This window comes from Molossus molossus, unplaced genomic scaffold (assembly GCF_014108415.1).
Source record: "Molossus molossus isolate mMolMol1 unplaced genomic scaffold, mMolMol1.p scaffold_m16_p_1, whole genome shotgun sequence".
Lineage (NCBI taxonomy): Eukaryota > Metazoa > Chordata > Mammalia > Chiroptera > Molossidae > Molossus > Molossus molossus.
Genome location: NW_023425344.1, coordinates 89,558,402 through 89,577,830, shown reverse-complemented (window position 1 = coordinate 89,577,830; position 19,429 = coordinate 89,558,402). Strand labels below are relative to the sequence as shown.

The 19,429-nt window shown below is 44.0% G+C and overlaps 1 protein-coding gene across 28 annotated transcripts in view; it reads right to left on the bottom strand.

Annotated features, from left to right (window-relative positions):
- Positions 1-13,523: 13,523 nt before the first annotated feature.
- The window catches only part of ZMYND11 (zinc finger MYND-type containing 11), a 155,963-nt gene continuing 150,057 nt past the window's right edge, over positions 13,524-19,429 (bottom strand). For 25 of the 28 annotated variants that reach the window (XM_036280827.1, XM_036280862.1, XM_036280876.1 and 22 more), the window contains one exon: positions 13,524-15,779. In XM_036280827.1, coding sequence (XP_036136720.1) covers positions 15,657-15,779 — 123 coding nt within the window. In that variant the 3' untranslated portion in view covers positions 13,524-15,656. The remainder of the gene's footprint in view (positions 15,780-19,429) is intronic. The other 3 variants (XM_036280917.1, XM_036280922.1, XM_036280894.1) reach the window with 1 other exon arrangement.

Sequence of the window (19,429 nt, the reverse complement as noted above, 5' to 3'; positions counted from 1 at the left end):
AAGAGCAAGCATGAGTCCTGTATGCAAACACTTCCTGTCCACTGTGTTTCAGGGAACCTTCACGTGTCAGGAGGTAGGTCTAGTGACTCTTCCACCCCAAATTATCTTCGTTCATTTGACAAGCAAAAACTCTGTCTTTTGCCCAAGATCTGAGAATGCTTATGGCTTTGTCTTTTGGAAAAGCAGTAGCAAGTTAACTGGCTTTCAGTCTAAAGGTTATAAAAGATAAGTTTTATACACATGCAAATCAGTAGAACTCAAATCTGCACACAGATCACCAGACGCAACCTCTTGTATTAGAAATCCACTTGTCTCCCCAACCCACAGCTTTTGTTCAAGACAATCCCGTACTAGTTGGGGGAGGATGCTTTGGTGTACGGAACTGGGTGGCTGGCAGACCAATCAGGTGCATCGAATCATACAGACTATTTCGAGGAAGGCCCCGTGTTTCCGATGGTAGCCCAGCAGTGATGGGTCAGATCCAGACAAGGTGGCCGAGAGAGGCCCTGCACAGACCTACCTTGTGTGTGTGTGTGCGCCTGGGTGTGACTGTGGATTTTCTTCTGTGATGCCATGTTCTTCATCCTCCAGCTCAGTGCTGAGCTCTTGGGACAGAATCAGTAGTAGTTTGGCTGGTCGATTATCATTCAATTTAATAATCCTCCCCAACACCTCAGTGTCCTGCTCCTCCAGCTTTGTTTCCTCACCTTGTGCTGATATGTATTAACTGTCTGTTCTCCCATTAGCTTTCCTGCGGAGAGCAGGGTGTGTTTGTGTGCCTGCCTGGGCACCTGGCACAGAGCAGCCATTCAGCAAATACTTGCTGAATGGAGGACCCCCTCACAGGTAAGTGGCACCGAGGGCCATTGTGACCAGAGGGCTCGAAGCCCTCCTGATGGAAGCATGAGAGAATGGGTAGATGATAGGAGTTTCTGGGAATACGATGAACATGTTTTGTTTTTTTCATAATCCAGAAGACGCCAATGCTTCCTGATAGCCACACAGGACTGTCACCACAGTGTTAATTCTAACAACCCATGCTGGGGCCCGGGGCTCCCCGCCATCTGACAAATGACTGGAAATACCAGGCAGAAGGTAAGGATGGCAAAGAAAAAGGGGGAGGAATTAGAAGTAATCGATGCGGTTAGTGAACCGAGAGATTGGCGCCTGTCCATGTGTCGCCCATTGCGTGCCCAGGACAGGACAGCAGGAGGGCACTGTGATGAGCCGCAGAAGTGGACGGCCAGCTACACCGACCAAGCCTGGCACCTCTGCTCTGCTAAACCTCCCTCCGGAGCCCATGCCCGGAACCAGCGCTTCAGCAGATCCCGGTGACGGGCGTGGGGCCCGCCATGGCTACGCAGGGACAGCTTTGCAGCTGAAGACTGAGAAGGAGCATGTGATTTGAGACAAAGATGAGCCGGAGCTGCCCCCACACCTTGGGGCATGTTTGCGAGGGGCTGGAGACACCCACTGGTCCTGCTGAGTGATCCTGGTGAGTCACCGACTCACAGCGGCTGCTGCTCCTCAGACCCGCTGTGCAGGGGCCGGTGCAACCCTCTGTTACCAGACAGCTTTCTGCTGAGAACTCGGGGGTCCCTGTGGGGCAGGTGGGTCAGAGGGTTTCAAGACAGAGCCTGAAGTACCTGGCCTCGGGGTCTCTGATGAGGCAAAACAAGCACAAATTCTCAAGGATAAATGTCCTCATCGTCCAGAGCAGCTCCAGCTGCTGAGGTGTATCGAGGTCACATTAGGTCCGCACCACCTGGACCAGCATGTCTGGGTCCACAGGTGGAGAAGTGCTGGCCCCGCGGTTCCGGAGAGGGAAGAGCTGTGGAGAAACACCTGAGAAGAAGCTGTTTAAAGAAACCCTATGGTCCTTTGTAACCTGAATAATTAAACCCTCCTTTTGGTCTGTTTAAAGGTCAAGTCAATACTCAGGTGTTTCCATGTTGAACACTGTGTTTAATCGTGCAAAGGGTGACCTGGGGACTGATTTTCGACAGCAAGCTCCTCCCCGGCCCCCACCTCTCTCTTAACCCTCCTCCAACCCGCCCTGGGCCGACAGTTCTGCGTTGGGTAAGCAGTCGTCTCAGGACACGCAAGGACTCCCGAGGTCACAGCACTGAACTGGGGGTGGGGAAGTGCCAGGAGGCGCCGAGCTGTCAGGACAACCACCTGGTGAAGGAAATAAAGCCAGAAAGCAGGGGCCGGGCGCGCACCCTGCGTGGAGGCGGCCTCTCGGAGAGGGGTGATCGGGGAGCGGACACACGGGCGCCCCGGGAGCTGCCTGCCCTGCCAGGAAAACCCAAGTCACCATATCCGAACGAGGATGTAGCTCTGAGTAGGGGATCCAATCGCATGGTCCAGATGTGGAAACTGGGTGCCGAGGTATTCATGATGCAGGCTGGTTCCCAGTCTTGTCCCTGTCCCCGGGGCCACACGAGTTTCTGGTCCACCTCTTCGGGGTTTCTTCATGGGAATCGAGCCAGTTAGCATCCATCCGCCTCCCAGTCCTCCGTTCTGCCCCAAAAGGTGGTGCAGCGCGCACTCTGCTCTGTACCTCGTTATCTTTCATCTCATCTACGTGTTCTCGAAGCGGGGGTCTCCCTCCGCCGGGGGTCTCCCTCCGCCGGGGGTGCCCCAGTTCTGCTCCTGTCCCCGGACGCTGAGCGTTTGCCCGTGTTTTGCTGTTGTAAACAGTCAACTTGTGTCACGACAAAAAGTAGTTCCCTTAGTATGTGGGCGAGTGTTTCTGCCGGGTGGATGTCTGGCTGCGGGGGCGGGGATGGGTCTCGGGTGACCGGCTGTGATTGGGACAGATACCGCCAGGGTGGTTTCACTTTCACCAACAGAAAGTATTGGTTTTAATTTGCATTGATCTAATTATGAGTAAGGTTGAGTATTTAAAAAATATTTTAGGAAGCTCTTTGTATTCCTCTTTCCGTGAGAACTGTTCATGTCCCTTCAACTACTGGGCTGTTCAACTTGTCAGGAAGTTTTGTGAAAGACTAATAAATGGGCAAAAAAGATTGTTGGATGATGTCCTGTCCAGCTCACCTCTCCGGGTTCTCTCTGCCTTTTATTGTCTCTGAGCTACTCTACAATTTTTACATTGTAGAAAACGATAATATGGATTATTTTTGTCCCACGAACACAATTGATGGTTGCTCTGTGAATAGACCTGTTTCTCATCCTTGCTTTCTGTGGACACCGCGTTCTTGGAACCCTTCTTCGACTCAGTTATAACATTTGTTTCCTCATTAGTGAGCTAAGTAAAATCTTCGGTCCTGTTCATGTTGCATCTGTAAGGGAGTCATGTTCTTAGCTCTTAACCAGTGTCCTTTTACAAACTTTTTCTTCTCTGCTATGAGCTCTGTTAATTAGGGCGATCTGCCCTTTATCTGTGATGAGTTGGAAATGTTTTCTTCCCACCTTGTGTCACTTAATTTGCTTTCCTGCCACACTGTAACTATTTTTATGTAGTTGAATGTGTCCACCTGAGTCATGTTTGAGCAGGATCCATTTCAGCCCACTCTGTTGCTCCTGCTCAGTTGTTTTTTCCCAACTCTTACCTGAGACCTCCTGGAGTGGTACCCTGGAGACAGTCGTCCTGATGGGGGTTTACTGCCGCTGGGCAGGCCCTGGGGTGTTATACTGCTCACTGTTACAGACCAGAAAAAATTCTGCTTTGAATTCTGATAGTGCTCAACTTTATTTACTTCGAAGAACTCTGTTTGCCCTGGCCGGTGTGGCTCAAGTGGCTGGAGCATTGTCCAGTGCACCAACGACAGGGTAATGGGTTCGATTCCCGGTCAGGGTGCATACCCTGGGGCAGGTTCGATCCCTGGTGGGGGTGCGTATGGAAGGCAACCGATCAGTGTTTCTCTCTCTCTTCCCCTTCCTCTCTCTTTAAAATCAATGAAACAAAAGAATGCTGTTTGAGAGTATATAATGAGAGATGAGTCTTTGGGGGATTTTTTTTTGAGGAAAGGAGGTTGGGGAGAGAAGGAGGTGGATCTCAGGTTGAGACTGTTGGAACTTGGCTCCTGACCTGAAGGGACCAGCAGATTTCTGGGAGACCACATAAGAGCGTGCGTGCATCAGGACAGCACGCCATCGCTGCAAGTAAAGGGACTAGTCATAATTGCTGCATCAGTCCAGGGGAGAGGACGGATTTGCAAAGAAAAGTTCAATACGGGATCTGAGTTGGACGTTTTATAAAAAGGCTGGTTTGGACAGACAGGGCTGGAGACATCTGTCATCCCCAGAGCTGCGCTGGGGGTTTTGGATCAACTGGCTTGGTTTCTGTTGTCTCCAGAGACAGGTAAACGGTGCAGAGACAGACTTGAGGAAAAGGTGGTTTCTGAGCAGACAAGGGACCGGATGGAGCCCAGAAGCACTGAGAGCTGTTCTCACCGCATGTGCTTTTCCAGGGGGCGGCCGGCAGAAGAGGAAGTGAGACCTACCTCACACACTCACCTTCTTCCTCGAAATGCTTTCTCTGCAAGTTCTAGCGAGAATGCTTCTGCCAGGTCTACTGCTTCTCCCACTTCCTACTCCTTCTCTCGTCCTGTCTTTGAGCTGCTTTTAGTTTCCATTTTCCTCTTCAGGCCCAAGCTGCTCTCAACCCCCAGGCCCAGGGCGGGGAGCCCACAGGCGGCTGGGGGAAGGGTCACAGCCCCTCTGTGGGCGGGGGGAGGGCACTGGGACAGTGCCTAAGACCATCCTTTGTGCCTCTGACTCAATTCCTGAAAACCCTTGTAAGATCCTAATTAAAATGCTTGGAAGTGATTCGTTGGAAAGCCAAGCTCCCACTCTTTGGCCTAAAGATCAACAGCAGGAAGAAATTGAATATAAATCACAAAATTTATACCAGAGTCCAACAAGTCAAAAACGTGTGGCTCCCGGTCACATCCGCCTGACTCTCCTATGAGCAGAGACTCAGTTTCTGGGATTACTAAAAGATTATAAGAATTATAGCTTAATCTCCCCTAATCTTTACGATTCTCTTTAAAATGGGCTAGAAAAGACCACTTATTGAACAGAGCTATTCTGAAGGAGAGCTGGGTCTGAACCAATCATTTGGGTCACGTGCTGTCGGGTAAGACTCCTGGGTTTTGGAGCTAGCCCCGCCCCTCCTCCCGAGTGTTTAGCGTATGGAGGCAAAGGGTGTCTTCTGCCACTGGACAAGGTAGACACAGATGAGGGGTCTTTGGATCCATGCGGTGATCTTTGCCCTGCCCGCTGGTTTCTCAGTCATGTTCCTTGTCTCCTGGTCTCTGGATATCCACTTGGCCTCGAAGTTCAAGGTTTGAGGCGCTGGAACCCAGGGTCTGTTCTTCAGGCGTGGCCCTGTGTGACGTGTCTGACGTCTGGCTGTGTTGGCTCCTTCCCTGTTGCCTCACCTCAGCACCACCTGCTGTCCACCGAGTTGCCAGCTGACTGGGGAGCGCTGGGCCCAGCCCACCCCGAGGTCCACAGCACAGCCAGTTCAGCGTGCTACTCCCCAGTGGTAACAGAACACCACAGACTAGGGGGCTTACAAACAACAGACACGCATTTCTCACATCCCTGGAGGCTGGCAGTCCAAGATCAAGTTGAGTGTGGTTGAGGACCCTCTTCCTGGTCCACAGACGGCGTCTTCTTGCTGTGTCCTCCCATGGAGGAAGGGTGAGGGAGGTCTGGGGTTTCTTTTATAAGGACACGAATCCCATCATGGGGCCCCACCCTCATGACCCCATCACCTCCCAAAGGCCCCACCTCCTAACACCATCCCGTTAGAGGTTAGTATTTCAACGTAGGATTGGAGGTGGGAGGGGACACATTCAGACCAGGGTTGTCGGGTTGGGGTGGCCTTCAGGGCAGCATCTTTCTGGGCCCTGGGTGAGAGGAGCCAGAAATTTCAGTGTTACTACTATTTATCTACCACCCTGATTTTTCTGGGACCAGCCTGGACTTCCAGAGATGTGGACGCACAGCCGATACTTCCGTTGTCTCCATTCCCCTCCCTTCTCCACTCGACAGTCTCCCAGCCTGAGGGTCAGGCCTTCCTTCATCCAAACTTCAATCTCCAGGTAAAATCCTTCTTGTTTTTATTATCCAAATTTCTATTATGGTAAAATATTCATAACATTTACCATCTTAACCATTGTTAAGTATAGAATTCAATGGTATTAAATAAATTCATAGTATTATACAGCTATCACCATAGCTTTCTTCTTGTAAAACTGAAGCTCTATACCCAGTAAACAGTGACTTCCCTTCCCCCAGAGGTCGCTCTTCTACTTTCTGTCTCTGTGATTTGACTTAAGAACCTCATATAAGTGGAATCGTATAGTATTTGTCCTTTTCTGACTGGTATAGTTCACTTAGCATAATGTCCTCAGAGTTCATCAATGTTGTAGCATATTGCAGAATTTCCTTCTTTTTAAAGGCTACGTACTATTCCATTGCATGTACACAGCACATTCTGTTACCCATTCATCTGTGGATGGACACATGGTTTGCGTACATATTTTGGCTATTGTGAATAATGCTGCTAGAAATATGGTGCACAAATAGCTCTTTGAGACCTTGCTTTCCATTCTTTTGGGTGTGTACCTAGAAGTGGAACCGCTGGGTCATGTGAGTTAGGAGGTATTCCCTCCTCTTTCATTTTTGGGAAAAATTTGAGAAGGATTGGCATTAATTCTTTAAATAGTTGGTACAGTTCACCAGTAAAGCCATCTGGTCCTGTGGTTTTCTGTGTTAGTTTTTGTTTGTTTGTTTGTTTTTATTACTGATTCAAATTCTTCAGATTTTCTATTTCTTCCTGATTCAGTCTTGGTAGGTTGCATGTTTCTAGGAATTTCTCCATTTCTTCTAGGTTATCCAAGTTGTTGGAGTATAATTGCTCATAGTAGTCTCTTAGGATCCTTTGTATTTGTGTGGCATTAGTTATAATGTCTCCACTTTCATTTTTTATTTTGAGTCCTCTTTTCTTGGTAAGTCTAGCTAAAGGCTTGTCTATCTTTTCAAAAAAACCTCTTAGTTTCATTTTCTTTCTTTTTTCTTTTAGTCTCTATTTCATTTATTTTTGCTCTGATCTTTGTTATTTCTTTCCTTCTGTTGACTTTGGGCTTTGTTTCTTATTCTTTTTCTAGTTCCTTGGCATGTAAAATTAGATTATTTGAGATCTATCTTCTAAACAAATGCATTTATCAGTCTAAAAATACCCTCTCAGAACTTCTTTTGCGCAGCCCATAGGTTTTGGTTGTTTTGTTTCCATTTTCATTTGTTTCAGCATATTCTGTTTAACTTCTGATTTCATTCCTTTTGACTCCTTAGTTGTTCCGGACTGTTGTTTAGTTTGCACACATTTGTAGGTTTTCTAGCCTTTCTCTTACTGCGTTGTAGTTTCCTACCCTTGTGGTCAGAAAAGATGGTATGATGTCAGTCTTCTTAAATTTTCTGAGACCTGCGTTGTATCCTCTCCTGTGATCTGTTCTGGACAGTGTCTGCAGTGGACACCTTTGGTGATGAATTCCCTCAACGTCTGCATATCTGGGCAAGTCTTTATTTCTCTTTCATATTTAAAAGATAACTTTATTCTTGCCTGGTAATTTCTCTCTTTCAGTAGTTTGAATATTTGGTTCCACTTTCTTCTGGCTTGTAGAGTTTCTCCTGAGAAGTTTGATGATAAACGAATGGGCTTTCCTTTAGGTTACTTTCCCCAGCCGCCTTGAGAGTCTGATCTTTGTCATTAATGTTTGACAGTTTTAAAATGATGTGACTTGGAGAAGCCTCTTGGGATTGAGGTAGTTAGGTGTCCTGTTCGTTTCTTGGATTTGAGGATCTAGTTCTTTCCATAGGTTTGGGAAGTTCTTGTCAACTGTTTGCGGAGGCTCTCCAGTCCCTTCTCCCTCTTCTCTGGGTGCCTGCAATTCTTACATTGCTGTTCCTGGTGGAGTCAGTTCTTGTAGAGTCTTTAGTTTCATCTTTTATGTTCTACTCTCTCTCTTCTTCCCTCTGCGTGATTTCTAGATTTCTGTCTTCGATATCACTAATCTTGTCCTCCATCTGGTCAGCTCTGTTTCCTCTGTTCATTATTTTTTAACCTCACCAGAGAATGTGTTTTACTGATTTGAGAGAGATTGAGAGAGAAAGAAAGAGGAACATCGATGTGAAAGAAACATTGATCAGTTGCCTCCCATACACGTCCCAGACAGGGACCGAACTCGCAACCTAGGAATGTGCCCCGACCAGGAATTGAAACCACAACACCGCCTGGCTCATTCTTGATCTTTTTTATTGAGTTAGTCATTTCCAGAGTTTGTTTGTTTCTTTTTTAACGTCGCCATCTCTTGGGTAAAGTACTAGTTTTGTTCACTAATTTGTTTTCTGAGTGCATTAAATTGGCTGTCTATATCTTCCCCAATTGCACTGATTATTTTTAGAACTGCAATCTTGAATTCTCTGTCATTTATCACACACATTTCCATTACGTTTGCTTTCTGGATATTTTTCACTTTGTTTCTGAACTGCCGGCTACTTTGGTGATTCATTCTATTGATGGATTCCTTCTCTGGACATCTGTGTCTAAGTGACACTTCTCTAGCAGATCGATATGCAGAGATCTTTCTACTGTTTTCCAGTAAGGGGCACTGAATTACAGGCATTTAGCTCTGTGGGACCCCAGTGCTTGACCCCCACTGGATCTCTGGCTGCCGTCAGTGTAGCCACAACGTGTGGAGGTTGGGTTGGCTGGGGAAACCCTGCCACTGTCTTTGTTTTGCTCTCCCAGGAATGGCGACCTTGGACCTCTGTGGGGAGAAATACTGATTCTGTAGTACCAGTTCTTGGGAACTGATAATGTGCTCTGGAACCTGACACCAAGGGTGAAGGGAGGAGTGAAGCTGAGAGGCTCCAGGGCAGCAGGGCTCCAGGGCTGTGTTTCTGTCTGGAACGCCGGCTGCCGGACAACCACGGATGCACTGTGCTGTGTCCTTGCCCAGTTGCCTGGGCTCAGCTCAGCTTGTACTGCTCACTCTTACAGGGATGTCCACCGGACCCCTTTGCTCCACCTGACTGAAGGGAGTGCCCGTCACAAGCAGCTTCCCCCACTGCTCGGGGCTGAGCCCCACCCTGGCTCCCAGCTGCAGGGCTGCATCCTGCCCGTCTGAGCCCTCCTCCCCCCTTCCCTCCCTCGTTGGCTCCCACTTGCCCACCTGTAGATGCTCCAATGTGAAGACCTCTCAGGAATGTGTGTGTTGAGTAGGGAATCCTTTGTTGAGTTATAGCTGTTCAAACTGTTGGACACTTCAGGGGGAGAGGACAAGGAACCTCTCGTGCCACCATTTCTCTGACGCCCTCTAAGTTTGGATGCTTTGCAGATTCACAATAAAGTGATAGGCTTTCCCTTTTCCTGGTAGAGGTGAACAGCAGAAGCAAGAAGACAATACTGGGCGTCTCTGTGCATTGACAAGACCATGGATTCTGCCGCTGTTCATGGAGTGCCTGTGAACGTCTGTGAGGTCCATTTGGTCTCATGTGTGGTTTAAGACCAGTTTTTTCTGGTTGATTTCTGCCTGGAGATCCATCTATTGCTGAAAGTGAGGTATTAAACCCCCTACTATTTGGTATTTGCTATTTTTCCCTTTAGATCTGTATTTTCTTAATATATTTAGATGCTCTGATGTTGGTTGCATGTATATTTACAGTTGTTTTATCTTCTTGGTTGATTGACCCATTTATCATTATTTATTGACCTTCCTTGTTTCTTGTTAACATTTCTGTCTTAAAGTCTATTTTGTCTGATAGACACACAGTTGACACTTGAACGATGTGGGGTTAGAGGCACCGACTTCCAGCAGAGTTGAAAATCGAGTATGACTACAGCCCCCTGCATACAGGAATTCCCAACCGTGGAGTCGACCCTCGAACCACACTGGTTTGAGCTGCTCGGGTCGTAGAACGGGACCTACACAGTTCAAACCTGTGCTGCTCGAGGGTGAACCACATAGCTACCCCTGCTCTTTGATTTCCAGATACATGGAGTATCTTTTTTATCCCTTCTCTTGGAGCTTGTGGCTTTTCTTTTTAATCCTCACCTGAGGACATTTTTCTGTTTACCTTCACATAGAGTGGGAGAGAGAGAAAGGGAGAAACATCGATGTGAGAGGGACATATCGACTGGTTGCCTCCCATGCGACCCTGACCCCGACCAGGGCCAGAGACAAACTGCAATTGAGGTGTGTGCCTTTGACCGGAATTAAACCCTGACTCATTGGTCCGCGGGCCCGATGCTCAAACCGCTGAGCCAAGCCAGCCAGCCAGGGCAACCTGTGTCTTTAAAAAGGAGGTGGGTCTCTTGTAGGCAGCAGGTGGTTGGGTCTTGTTTTTTAATTCACCCAGACATGGTACACCTTTTGATGGTGAATTCAATTCATTTACATTTAAAGTTCTTGATGTGTAAGAACTCATTAATGCTATCTTATTGTTCTGTTTTCTATTTGCATGGTTGCTTTCCCCCTCTGTTTCTGCCTACCACTGTACATTTGTCATTTTCCATGATGATATCTCAGTTCCCTTTATCTTTGTGCATCTACTCTGGGTGTTTGCTTTGTGGTCACCAGGAGGCTTACAGGTGACACCTCACAGACAGAACCGTTCACTTGAAGCTGTTAGCAACTTGGATCATCTACAAGAGCTTCACTTTTTACTACCCCTTTAAAAACTTTTTGGTCATTATTTACCTCTTTTATATTGTGTATTGTAACATTTTAGAGTACCTATTATTTTTAATACTCCTTTCCTTGACCTTTACACTACAGTGAAGTGGTTAACACACCATTTGATTACAGAATTAGTTTTTTAAGTCTGTATATTTGCCTTTACTAGTGTGTGGTGTATTTTCATGTCACTGATTATCACCTTTTCATTTCAGCTTGAAGAATTATTTTCCGCCTTTTGGATGGATAATCAGCTCCATGTGGGGAGGGAGGACTTGGAAAGCTCTGCTTATCCCACGTCTGCTGCATCCACACTCTTTCCTCCGGTGGCCTGCTGGACTCTCCACCAGGAAAGGCTGTTTCTGCATTTCTGTCTTCTGTGGGTGTCCGCCCAGGACAACACTCTCCAGGTTCTTCCTGGCAGTGGGGAGAGGGCATGGGGCAGGCTCCTTGCTCCAGTGGCTCCACAGCCCATATCGAGGAGTCTGCCTGCCAGCAGGTACACAGGTAGGTGAGTGAGCCTCCTCTTGGGCCCCATGGCCGGTGGTGCTGGACCCCACAGCAACCTCCAAGGTGCTTTCGTCCGTATGTGGATGTCTAATTCGTTGTTTAAAGAGGAGGACAAGGAGGAACGTCTTTTGCTGCCATGATGCTGATGTCACTCATGTGTTCCTCTTGCTCGAAACAGTTTCCTACTGTCTGCTGCTTCTCCTGTTCAGCAACAAGCTTCTCAAGAGGAGTCTTCTCCATCTTCACTCCTCTCACTGGTCTTCTGCAGTCGCTCGTGCCTGTTCCCAAGGCATCGCTGTCATCCCCCCTTCCTGTCTGCTGGCTTCCGTAATCTTGTCAACACTCTCATTACTTGGAATAAATTTACTTTTCTACACTCTTTAGCCCTGTTGATTTCTCTAGAGAAGAGTTTTTCTTTTTTAATACTCATCTGAGGATTAAAAAAAAATATTTTTTTAATTGATTTTAGAGAGGATGGGTTAGAAACATCGATGTGAGAAACACCAGCTGTACACTCCCCACTGGGGATGGAGCCTGCAACCTAGGCCTGTGCCTGACTGGAAATCGAACCTTCAGTTATACTCGACCCAATGTCAACAGTAGGAGCTACGTCTTGTCTTTGAAGACTTCATTAGGCCACTGGCCATCTCCAAGCAGTGGTAGAAGAGAACAGGAACAGGATATGGACTCTGAGTGGCCCTAGGTCTCAGCTTGCTCTCCAGGGTGAGGTTAAGAAGTTGGGCTGGATAAAGGTTTTCAAACTGCCCTCTAGAGCCACAGGGAACCTTAGGATGCTTCCCCAGGACTCCTTAACTAAAATGTCAACTTAGAACTTGACTGGATGAGTGCTCTCTCTCAAGTCCGACTCTGACAGACCACACACAAGCCTACCCTCAGAGCTCAAGTTCTGACTTTATCAGCTCCTAGGTACCAAGCAGGTCCTCTAATACACACTTGCTGATTATTGACTACAAATAAGATGCTGGTGAGGGCACACTCTTGGTAAGACAAAGCTGCTGTTTTAAGGTTGCACTGTCCAATATGGGGTGGTCATCAGCCACATACAAATGAAGGTGTGATGAAAGCACAAGACACATTCTGGATTTTGAAGACTTGGTGTAAAACAAGAATGTAAACTATTTCATTCATTGTTAAATATTGAAATGTTATATTGTATTTCACCCTATCACTTTCAGTTTATTAGATGTTTAGAATTACACAGGTATTTCATATTACATTTTCATTTACAGCACTGTTTATGCAGTTTATAATTCAGCTTAGCAGTGTTGATCTTGTGAATGCACATGCCCTTTAATACCTTGTCTCTCAGGTGTGCTCTGTGGCCAACAGAATCACTATCACCTGGAGGCTTGTAAGAGCAGAATCACCAGCTCCACTGACCCCAGACCTACTGAGTCAGATTCTGCACTTTAACAGATTCCCAGGTGATCCATGATGGGTGCGTTTGTGAGGCTCCAATCTACAGCACAGTAAGGACTGTGTCCCAACCAGTCGTTTTTGTTTCTCCAATCCTTTGGGTCAAGGATTACCCTGAGAGACCAGAGTCCTTCTAGGGTTGGGGAATCTACAGATGAGACCTAGGGATTTAGTATTTTACAAATACTAAATTTTGTGCATGTGGATTTTTCACAAAATGGCCCACTGATTTTCCTGAGTATAGAGTGGTTATGAAAGGGTGGTCCCATGAGCAACATTGGGAACTTGTTAGCAATGCACATGTGGGGGATCCGGACAGCACTGTTCAACAAGCTCTCCTGTGACCCTGACTCAGTAGATGAAGAACCACTGACTTAGATAAGGAAACAGGCTTTAGCCCTGGCCTGCGTGGCACAGTGGTTAGAGCATCAGCCTGCACATCAGAGGGTCACAGGTTTGATTCCAGTCAAGGGCATGTACCTGGATTGCAGGTCTGGTTCCCAGTACTGGACAGGGCCCATGCAGGAGGCAACCAGTTAATGTGTCTGTCTCACTGATCTCATTCCTCCTGCACCCCCACTCTCTCTAGAAATCAATGGGGAAATGTCCTCTGGGGAGGATTAACAAAAAAAAGAAAGAAAACAGACTTTGTAGTCAAACCTGAACTGTAACAGTATTTTGAGTCTTTTTGAAAGTAAGTGCAACTTAAATGTTTAAGTGAATGATTTTTCACAGTTTTTATATAAAGTTTAACAGTCACTAATGGATAACTCACTGTGTATAATTACCGAGTGACAGAGTTGTGTTTGATTTGGTATAGAAAATATAGAGGAATGGACTAAATCAACAATGTATTAAAGTCAGTTTTTTTAAATACATTTATTAACCAATGTTAACACATTAAATGAATCTATATATTGCTAGTCAGAGCAGCTTACGAAATGCCAGAATGTATCATAGAACTGGACAGCCACAATGAGTAATTACAATGTGCATAGTGGCTAAGCTCAACATCTTGATATAGCTTTATGATTTGCAGAAATTTTTTAATAATGATTTCTAAAACAATCGATTGTAATTGTACCTAAAACTTTTACAAAACCAGGCCACAATCTTTTTTTAATTTTGTTTTTTTTTTTAAACACACAGTTTTCACGCTGTAGTAACTTGGAAATGTGCAACCGTGTTGACGGAGACAAAAAAGCCAAAGTAACACGCATCTTACGTTCATGCAGCTATCAGTAAATAGTACACACTCTGGAATGGTTTTACATCGAAAGTATTTCCACAATAACTTGCTCTCATAGGGGTGGATCGAAGTTTTAAAACTTGAAAAAATGATCAAGAGAAGGTAAGTGTTCTTGGTTACAATGTCTCAACCAGACCACGGCACCGTGGCAACACTGACTAATCACACAGCAACAAGGAGGGACCGAGAGGCCAAGTCACTGCGTAATTCAGGGATGGTGTTGAAACAGCGCTGTGGGCAGTTCTTACCGGGCACCAGCTTGTTGATTCACCATCTGCAACAGCACCAGGACTGGGTGGATGATTATTTCACAGAAGACTTGGTTACATTTTTAACTTTAGGGTGACCCTGACAAACCTAGAGAAAACTTTTAAAAAGGTTTTTCTCCTGATTCTTTCTCTTACATTGTGTGTAATTGCTTTAATAAATATCAAAGGTCTAAATAAATATTTACAAATTATTTCTCTAACCTTAAAAAATAACTAAATGATAAATGAGAATTTGACTTTGTCTAAGATCAGTCTTTGAAAAAACATAAATTGTGAGATTTTTCTTTAAAAAAAAAAGTAATTTCGGTTTTTCTGGCTGTATTTTATATATCTATGTATAAAAAATCATTATTCAACTATCGATCCATTCCTATCGGTAATGCTTCTTCATCCAGACATTCCGCAAAATACAGACTTTTTACAAACCACAGCATCTTTAATACAAGAAAATTAACATGCATTATTCTTCATTCTGTGTACAGTGATGGGGTTCATTAGTAGACAATGACCCATTACCACAAACATAACGGCTTCTGTGAAACTTAAGTGCTTTCTTTCCTTTCAGCATTAACTTATAGTATAATAGGAGGTGACACCAGATAACAGGCAATCGATACTTGGGGAGGGGAGGGAAGCATTAAATAAATTTGTATGCCCCATCTATAATTTCATATATGGATTAAGGTAGTTTTTGGCTTACTTTTGTTTATTTTGTTACAAGCACTCATGTTAGGACAAAGATGAAATGTGCAAACTTTAAAATTTAAATATTCATTTTCTCTAAGATCCAGCTCAGTAAAAGATTACCCCAGTTCCCTGCAATTTTAAACTACAAGATCAAAGCTAATAATTTGTTATAAAAGTTATATATTGAAAAGAAATAATGAAAAACACAATTGGGAAATATTTAAGAAAAAATATGCAGGACTAGCACCTGCTGTGTCAACCCTGTTCCCTAAATTCAATCATATACCCACTGGCATAACCAATAGATAATGCCTTTAAACAGTAAATTAAGCTGAACAAAACCAGCTCAACAAGGTTAAGAAATAAACTTCACATCAAGGTAGTATGTTTTATTTCTGAAACAGTTCTGTAGTTCTTACATTCAGATCTATTTTAAATGTTTATTCATTAAACTCACTTGTATTCACCTGTTGTTTTTTAAAGATCTGTTGTTTAAAGGTTAAAATCTCTGTAAAACCTAAAAATGTTTTAAAATTTGCTGTAAATGCAACAAATTCTCAATTAAATTTTATTTAAAATAATACCCTCCACTGATGTTACTTTTACCCCCGAAAAACTCCAGAGGGACATTAACAAAAGATTTAAACTACTGTGCAAAATCTCTTCACGAAAAGTGTTTAAAGGCTGGTGCAAAATGGGAAGCAAATTCTAAACAATTTTGGCTTCTTGGAAACAAAAACCGTTGTGTCTGAGAAGAGCAATCATCGGTGACTCTCCAGCAAGAACCCGCCTTCATCTTTTCCGGCGGCAGGTGCGCTTGTGCTCGGCGTGCCAGTGCTCCTGCTGGCACTTGATGGAGCAGTAGGACGTGTTCCAGCAGCAGTGGTACATGGCCTCCTCCTCACAGTTGTAGCACTGCGGGAGAGAAAGCATGGCAAGTGTTTAAACTGGGGGTTGAATGCACAGGTAACTGGTTAACATTGTAAGCTTTTGAAGTTGTGATTTTAAAGATCTTTTTGGTTCAACCTTAAACTAACATCATCACCAAGAACGTCAGAATATGCTGTTATGTACTGAGCAGAATGACAGGAAACAATGGAATGACTGAGGCTGTGATACGTAGTCAGTTATCAGCAAATTCAAGCTTACCTGGCACAACAACTTGTTTTATCTCTACTGGGTCATTACCATCACCACATAAACATTTTCTATTTCCTTAAAAGGGTCTTGAGAGGATTCTGGGCAGATGACAAAATAGGAATCTGTCTTTCTAACTGGACAACAACTACACTGGTAGAATCTGTCTGAAGCAACTATTTTGGAGCTCTGGAGACTATTGAAGGCTTGCAACTTCCAGGGGAAGACTTGGACAGTAAGTTGTTAATTTTGGTCAATATCAGCACTTAGCAGAATAGCAGCTACCCACCACCATTCAGGCAGCTGTGTACATGTTCCTGGAGCAGCATGTGGGAGCCAGGGTGGTCGAACAGGGCCCTATTCTCCTAACAGCAGAGTCTGTGCTGATTGCTGACAGGCAGAGGGTGTGGTCAATGATGTTTCTCTCATTGTCACAAATCCCTTCTCTTCAGCTGAAGTGACTTCCAGGGAAGTTAAAGGGCCAGTGCCCTTTAATTTCCCCTTTTGGGAGCAGAAATAAAAGATTAGGACATTCAAAACCAACCGTGTATACAGGGAATATTAGTGAATATGCATGCCCTAGGAAAGGCTTAGAAAAGACCTAGAAGACATTTAGTTTACACCTCAGGCTGATTCTTGGCACAGCCAACAACAAACCCTAAAGAGGGGGCAGAAAAGGAGTTCCAGAGTTACCGTATTATTTGATTGAAATGTCCAGTGTTCCAAACAAAAAAAAAAGAATCAAGAGGCGTACAAAGAACAGAAATGTATGACCATTCAAAGGGTAAAAAAAAAAATCAACAGAAATTGTCCCTAAAGACAAACATACATTAGACAAAGACTTTAAAACAACTATTAATGATGCTCAAAGAACTAAAGGAAGATGTGGAGAAAATAAAAATGCGTGAACAAAATGGAAATATCAATGAAAAGAAACCAAAAAGAAAATCTGGAGCTGAAAAGTCCATGAACTGAAGTAAAAAATTCACCAGAGGGATTCAAAAGCAGATCTGACCAGGCACAAGACAGGAACAAGTGTAAGGAAGAGGAAGCAAAGACAGCTTATGGGACCTGTGGGGCACAACTGAGGACACCAAAATACACATTTTTGGATTCCCAGAAGAGAGAGAGAGAAGGGCAGGGAGAATATTTGGGAAGTTCTCAGCCATTACTTCTTCAATCTGATAAAAGATATGACTATAAACATTCAAAAAGCTCAATGAACGCTAAGAGACTCACATCAAGACACATTATAGCCAAAGTTAATAGAGAATCATAAAACATCCTGGCCAGGTAGCTCAGTTGGTTAGAGCATTGTCCTGATCTGCCAAGGTTGTGGGTTTGATCCCTGCTCAGGCACATAGAAGAATCAATCAATGAATGCATAAATAAGTGGAACAACAAATCAGTGTTTCTCTCTCTCTAAACTCAAATAAGAATTAAAAAAAAAAATCATAAAAGCAACAAGAGAGAAGCAAATTGCCACATATGGAGGATCATCAATATATGATCAGATTTCCCATCAGAAACTTTGGCTGCCAGAAGACAGTGGACTGATATATTCAAAGTGCTAAAAGAAAAAAACAGTAAAAACAGAAAATCCTATATTCAGCAAAACTGTCCTTCAAAAGAAAGAAAGAAATGTTTAAATCCCCAGATAAACAAAAGCTGAGGGAGTTCCAAAGATCTCAGTGAGGATTGATACTGGACGAGTGTAAAAGCTAGTGCTACTGTAACAATGGCTTACAGGTGTACATTTCTAGATGATTAAGAAATTAATACATTAAAAAAATGTGGGTTTATTTTTTTAGTATAAAATCTAGTATTACTCTAAGCTTTGTTCATAACTCCAAGCCTTGTTTTCTACATAATTTAGCAGATTAATGCAATTAAAATAATAAATTTATGGCCTGGCTGGTGTGGCTCAGTGGATTGAGCATCATCCCATGGACTGAGAGGTCCCAGTTCAATTCTCAGTCAGAGCACATGCCTGGGTTTCAGGCTCGATCACCAGTAGGGGGCGCGCAGGAGGCAGCTGATGGATGTTTCTCTCTCCCTCTAAAAAATCAATTAAAAATATTTTTAAAAAAATAATTTATGTTCTGAGGCACACAATGTACAGGGATGTAACTCTGTGACATCAATACTGAAAAGGGTGGGGACAGAGCTATAAAGGAGCAGTTTTTGTGTGTTATTGAAGTTAAACTGATATAACTTTAGGATACTAAATATAATCCCCATAGTAACCACAAAGGGCTATAGAATATACACCAAGGAAAGAAATTTAATCATTTCACAACAACAAAAATCCAAACACAAGACAGGAAACGAGGGACAAAAAGGTAGAGGGCATGTTAAAAACAAACACAATGACAGATGTCCACACGTATCTGTAATCTAAACTACATGGACTAAACTCTACAATCAAAAAGTACAGACTGGCACAATGGAGAGAAACACATGAGCCTACTCAGTTTCACTACAGATAGACATACACAGGCTGGAAGTGAAGGGATGGGACAAGATGTTCCATGCAAACAGAAACCTAAAGAGAGCACATTACTATCAAAGTAGACTTTCACGTTTTTAAAAAAGCTTACAGCCTGGCCCTTGTGGCTCAGTGATTGAGTGTCGACCCATGCACCAAGAAGTCACCGGTTCGATTCCCAGTCAGGGCATATGCCCAGGTTGTGAGCCTGTTCCCCAGTGGGGGGCATGCAGGAGGCAGCCAATCGATGTTCTCTCACCAATGTTTCTCTCTCCCCCCTCTCCTTTACTCTCTCTCTAAAACTCAATAAAAAGAGGGGGAAAAAAAGCTTACAAAGGAGTCAGACACACTATATACTTATTATATTTTCTTGCTGTATTAAACTTTTATTTATTTATTGTTAATCCTCACCTGAGGATATTTTTTCCACTGATTTTTAAGTGTGTAGGCTGACGTTCTAGCCACTAAGCCACACTCGCCAGGGCATGTATTGAACCTTTTATTAACATAAACATTTACATACCTAATAAAAGACCATCAAAATATATGAAGCAAAAACTGACAGAACTGAAGGGAGAAACAGACAGTAACAGTTGGTGACTTCAACACCCTACTCACAATAAGTAGAACAACCAGACAAAAGATAAGGAACTACACAATAAACTTAAACTACACAATAAACCAACTAGATCCAACAGACTTTTACAGAACAATCTCCCCAAAAAGAGTACACATTCTTCTCAAGTGCACATGGGACATTTCCCAGCACAGACCATATGTCAGCTTACAAATTACGTCTCAATATATTTAAAAAACTAGCTATCATACAAAGTATCTTTTCTGACCACAATGGGATCAAGTAAGCAATCAAAAACAAGACTGGAAAATTCACAAAATTGTGGAAATTAAACATATACTTTTTAAAAATTTATTTATTTAT